The sequence below is a fragment of the Drosophila willistoni genome, unplaced genomic scaffold (assembly GCF_018902025.1).
Source record: "Drosophila willistoni isolate 14030-0811.24 unplaced genomic scaffold, UCI_dwil_1.1 Seg345, whole genome shotgun sequence".
In the NCBI taxonomy this organism is placed as follows: Eukaryota; Metazoa; Arthropoda; class Insecta; order Diptera; family Drosophilidae; genus Drosophila; species Drosophila willistoni.
In genome coordinates this window covers 22,059-28,072 of record NW_025814295.1, presented here as the reverse complement: position 1 = coordinate 28,072, position 6,014 = coordinate 22,059, and the positions used below count along the sequence as shown (strand labels likewise).

The window sequence follows — 6,014 nt, the reverse complement described above, 5'->3', positions numbered from 1 at the left end:
TGAACTAAGCGATATATTTATATTTGTGGGGTTTTTATTACAGTTCAAGGCAGTCTATTTTATCTACCAATTATTTAATATTGTTTTTATAATACCCATACCCTTGTTTTTAATATACCCTTGCAAAAAGGGTATGTTAATTTTGGTCAGAAGTGTGCAACACATAGAAGGAAGCATCTCCGACCATACAAAGTATATATATTCTTGATCAGCATGACGAGACGAGTTCATATAGCCATGTCCGTCCGTCCGTCCGTCCGTTGGTCCGTCTGTCCGTCCGTCTGGATCAACGCAAACTCCTCCTAGACCGTTAGAGCTACAGGGCTGAAATTTTGCACGAAGGCTTGTATATACTGCAGGGGTTGTATATCTCGGATTCAGCCGGATCGGACCACTATATCATATAGCTCCCATACAAACGGCAAAGTCACGAACAGTGACTTTTCTCAAAAACTTCGTTATTTTCTGAGCTATTGTCGTGAAATTTAATATTGATGAGTTAATTACACATATAAACGACTATGCCAAATTTGATCAAGATCGGGTGACTATATCATATAGCTCCCATAGGAACGATCGGTCGAAAACAGTGACTTTTGTCAATAACTTCGTTATTTTTAACGTGATTGCTTTCAAATTAAATATTTGTTAGTTTAATATATCTATTAATGTCTGAGCCGAATTTGATAAACTCGGGTAACTATATCATATAGCTACCATAAGAACGATCGGTGGAAAACAGTGACTTTGATCAATATCGTCGTTATTTGCTATGCTAAGATTGTAGGCCGTTCTTTCGGAAACAGCTTTTTTTTATAAAACGTTTTTCCACTTTGATGGCTATAGGTAAGGAAAGAGTTACCAAAAAAGTTGCAAGGGTATACAAACTTTGACGCGGTCGAAGTTAGCCCCGGCCGTCTGGTTATTATTGCTAACACATCAACTACGAAAAAAGGAATAGAGAAATGAAGTTTGTCATTACAGCGTGAAATCTTGACAAATATTTCACACCTAAATAGGTGTCGTTCTTTTGCTAAAAACTTCTACTTTACAATTAAACTTCAGTTTAAATATCATCTCTAACCTGTATAAATAGATATGACAAGATCCTCTGAAACCAAATTGAGGTCAAAACTAAGTATAACCAAGTCAACTAACCAACGTTAACAATGATTTAATCCTAATATACCTTAGGTTAAACATAGTTAAGATCTATTCCAAACTGTGTATGTCAAGAACTCATAACAACTTGCTCTAAATATATATATTAACAGTAATTACTTTCACTTGCTCCCATTTATATATGCATAATAATGTCATGTTTTGAGTAACGTTTCATAAAAAAACCCAATACCGAAACAAAACTTGAACGGAAAAGCCCGCCCAACTGCATTCAGAGAGTGACCCTCACAGTCATAAACCATATGAGCAGCAGCGGCAAATGGACAACTGGGCAACTATTGTATATGGCTGACAATTAATAACGGTTATACCTGGAGATTTATGTGCGGCAACATATAAACAAGACCGAAGCGCGTCTCAAACAAGGCGACCGCAAAATGTCATAAACCGAAATCCAAATCCAAATCTAAACCCAACCCCGAACACAATACAACAAAATATTTTGCATGTGTTTTAGAAAACAACAGCAACAACAAAATATGTATATAAATTGTGTATAATTAAAGTAAAACAGCTCGCGACTAGCGAACAGAAATTTTGCTTCTTCACACCATTTTTTTTTGGATAGTGGGCGTGTCTGAGACTAGGTGTCTGGCATAATGGAAGGTGAGGTGCAAGTGGTTAGTATTGTGTAGTTGAGGGGTCATAAAATACAATAAGAAACTAAAACAAAATAACATACACACAGAGACCGCACCGCACCGAACGTGGTTTTTCCATGGCAAACCAATTTTAGGAATGACTCAGAATCAGAGTCGTGGGATACAAAAAGTAAATAGAAAAAAAACAACACACATTTCTAAACGATCCGGTTGAGGTGGAGTAATGATCTAGCCCACATGTTTGTTCCGACTTTGGGAGTACCTATAAATTGTTGAGCAAACAATTTATAGGACAACAGTTGCTCTACAATGTCCACATCGACTACATCGAAAACAAAGCAAAATCGAATCCTTAAAAGATCTGTAAACGAAATAAGTATGGCAAGTATATAGAAGGCAATTCTAAAAGAATTTTTTTTTTACTTTTTAAAGGATGTGCAGTTCGTTTTGTTAAACCAAGATTGAATTAACAAATTTTGAATTAACTAGAGTCTTACATTTTTATGGGATTTAAAACATCTTTGCGTTTTTGTTTCAAATATTCCAATTTGTTAAAATAATTCGCACAAAAAATTAAACAAAAGCTTCATTTTATTCTGAGAGTGCCAGGATTAAGAAAATATTTGTTGATAACTTTTCTACAGAAGAAAAACACTTTAGTAATTCAATTTGTATTATCTGGGACCAGTATTTTGAAAATAGGATTTAAAACAGGAACAAAGGAAATAGTTTCCAACAAAAATCTTTAACTTTAATAGATAAAAAAGGCCAAATTGTACTTTACTGAGAAAAAATTCTTAACTAAAATTCGTATAATCTTATATTTTAAGCGTTATTATGCTAAATATAGAATACATTCAGATAAGAAGAATCCTAAAACTTCAATCAAAATTATCCCTATATAGTTTCCTGCAACTTTGATAGACATAAAGACTATTCAATTGATTATATTTGTAATTTTCAATTCAATCACAAATCTAAGTCCATACGATTTGGTAAAAAATAAAAAACGTTTTGGAAACGACAACAGACCTAATTGTTTAAGTAGGACTGATTAAACTTATATAAGAAATCGAATGAGTAATGGCTTTCATTTAAATTGAGAGAAGAATATAGCTTGATGATCATTCTGAAAACAAATCAACTAAGTTAATCCTCATTGACTTTTGCTTAATTTGTGGAATTGCATACCTCTTTCAGCACTGCCTAACTGTAGTTGCCATCGCATTGAGTTCCCTAATCCTTTGTGGAGCTGATGTCTCACATTTATCGAACAGTTACTTGCCACCTGGGCATGGTGTTTTTGGTAATGGCTATTCCGGTGGCTACTCTTCATATCCATCGTACTCGTCTGGCGGTGGTTATTATTCAGGATCTAGCTATGCCTCGCCCCTGATTTCATCCAGTTATAAGAACTATGCGGTGCCTCAGTATAGTACATATACGAGTCCTTCGAGAACCTATTTGCCAGCCAACACTGGCTATGCTGGCTATAATGGTTACTCTGGTCTGGATACCAAATATGCCAGTAACGGTGGTTATATCTACTAATAACGAGATGTCACACAATCAGCAGCAAGAAAACTATGAGAAAAATTACTTCTTAAAAATTTGTTCTATTTAAATATTGTCAAAAAAAATAATAAAGTTCTTCAGTATATGCAAAAGTTATTAACTTCTCAGTTTTTGTGCGAGCTATGGGCTTGTCCTTTTTTATTTGTTTTGAAAGTCAAGTAAGTGAACTTATATTAAACCTAAGGGAACTGTAACTAACCAGAATACTTCCAGGATTTGCTCCCAGATAATCTCACAGTTTTAGACCTATTGAAACACAGTGCAAGCGTTATGAGATAAAAACACTTTGGGTAAGTGACATGAACTGAAAAATGTTTACCTTCTTTTTGGCATTGCTCATCACTGCCAACGCTCTCAGGAATGTAATCGAAACCTAAATGGTCTTTAGCCATTCTAAATTCAGATCAATTTCAGCAAAACGGCAAAAAAACGTGAAAGAAAAAGTCTTTTATTATTGGTTTAAAGTTGCTACTCTTCTCGCAAAAACCAATGTACAGTGAAAAAATACAAACAATTTACGAACTTTATATACATATCAAAGGCAGATGAAAAAAAAAAATAAAAAAAACGGATTTGCATTGCTAACGCGAAAAGAAAAACACGAAAAACAATAGATGCGTGATACTCTTAAGAGTTCACACAGAAGCAAAACCAACGGGTGGTTAAGGCTATACTCGGTTCGGTCTGAGAGTCTCCAAGCACAACGAGGTGCCCGAGCCATCGATGGCGGGGAGGGAGGAGCTATAGGGGTACACCTAAACTGAATGATTGAAGGAAACACAAAAGACAGTCACTTCCGTTTACTTAGAAAACTAAATTTTTTTATACCCTTAAATGACTTTATGTTCTTGTTAGTTCACTCAGAACCTAACTTGGTAACCTAACCAATGGTGATGATGATAACACATACAGTTCTAGTTGCCTGAGGGTCCAAGAGAATTTGTTATATGAATTTTCATTCAGTTTGTGGATTTTTCATTTTTACATACATACTTACATACATTTTATTAATATCTTTTTCTTTTTGTCATCGCTTTTTAAATTGCGTACCAATATAGAAATTTATGTATGTGCGTATGAATATATAGATTACCAATTTACAAAATGTCAATGGTTAATCGTTTGGCTTATCAGTTGTAGTATGTTCATACAACTAATAACTCAACACAATGAGCTCAACTTGTAACACTTTGTTGCAAGTATAAACAATTAAAACATATACGCATTAAAATATAATTGTGCACTTGAATATGTTCATATGTATACATTGAAGTATTCACATAAACATATTCAAGTAAACATACAATTAAGCATGAACATATATGTATGTACATTTGTATATGCACATACATATATTCACATAAGCACTGTATGCACAAGCGTAACATGAGCTAGAGCCAGGCCAGCGTGTGACCGCTGACCAAGCACTTTGATGCATGCGCTCCAACAGTATGTATGTATGTATGTACTGACACTCTCCCTCTCTTTTGTAGCTGTCGCATAAATCGCAGCATAAGAATATATATGTAAAATTAGCCTAAGCAAAAGAATAATTTGGAATAAAGAAATCAATCAAAAACTCCAGTCAACCGACACAGACGTGTCTCTGATTATTATTTTTCAACCCAACGGAACCCGGTCGAAGGAGTTTTTTACATGGCGACCGTGACAGGACCTGAGCTGCACACAACATATATATAAATTATAATAACATAATTTTATATTGAAAAGCGATGACATCTAAATGATGCTGCGACAACTAATATATGGAAAAGCGACAACAACTAAATGATGCTGCAACTTATTGGCAAGAAAAGAAACAACTGACAGAGATTGTAGCAACAACAACAGCATAAACAACAGAGAGTAAATAATTTAATAATAATTACTGAAAAAATAATAAGAAAAATTATGTAAGCATTAAGCATTTAAAGCTAAAGAACAGCTATCAACATCAGCTTCAACACCATAATACTGAAGATATCTAGTGAATATATTTGAGTCTCGTTCGTTATCCCAACGATGAACATCAGCATCAACACATAAGTTTGACTAAAAAAAAATAAAAAAAAAAAAATACATGAACAACAGTGAAGATATTCCCTTTGCGGAATCTGCTCCTGTCGAGCAAAGGGATGCACTGACGCTAAAAGAAGCGCTAGAGCCGTATCCCAACGATGGACCGCGGCCACTAACAATAGAGGAGTACAGAGCCCGGCAGCAGACGAGAATCCCCAAAAAGACGAAACGGGGCGGTGAGGTGAGACGCCTGCTCACCCAGAAAAGACTGCAGCAGGATTTACTAAAGGCCAGCACCAACGAAGAAGACCGACAACGCTGCATAGAGCGTATCGAGAACCTAAAAACTGAACTTCGCCAAAGAGCGAAGAAACGCAAGGGGGCCGCAGAAATGCGCAAGCCTTAACTTGCCTTTAATTTAATAATAATAATTATAAGCCTAATAGCAAGTTGAAGCACGAAAGTGCAACTTGCGAACTTACTAACTTTCTGTAGGCTATTACTAACAATGTGGTTGGAGAATTTTTTTTTTTTCATATAAATTTTTTTTTTATTTCTAAATAACAATAACGAATGAAATGTAAATCTGAATTGTGAGCCAACCACATGCTCTATAATTTTTTTCCACGTCTCTGG

General features: G+C 35.1%; 1 protein-coding gene across 1 annotated transcript; it reads left to right on the top strand.

Annotated features, from left to right (window-relative positions):
- Positions 1-1,781: 1,781 nt before the first annotated feature.
- Positions 1,782-3,335, top strand: LOC26528774. Its single transcript, XM_047012852.1, has 2 exons — positions 1,782-1,802; positions 2,985-3,335. The coding sequence occupies exons 1-2, from the start codon at positions 1,782-1,784 to the stop codon at positions 3,333-3,335; spliced, it is 372 nt and encodes a 123-aa protein (XP_046868808.1).
- Positions 3,336-6,014: the final 2,679 nt, after the last annotated feature.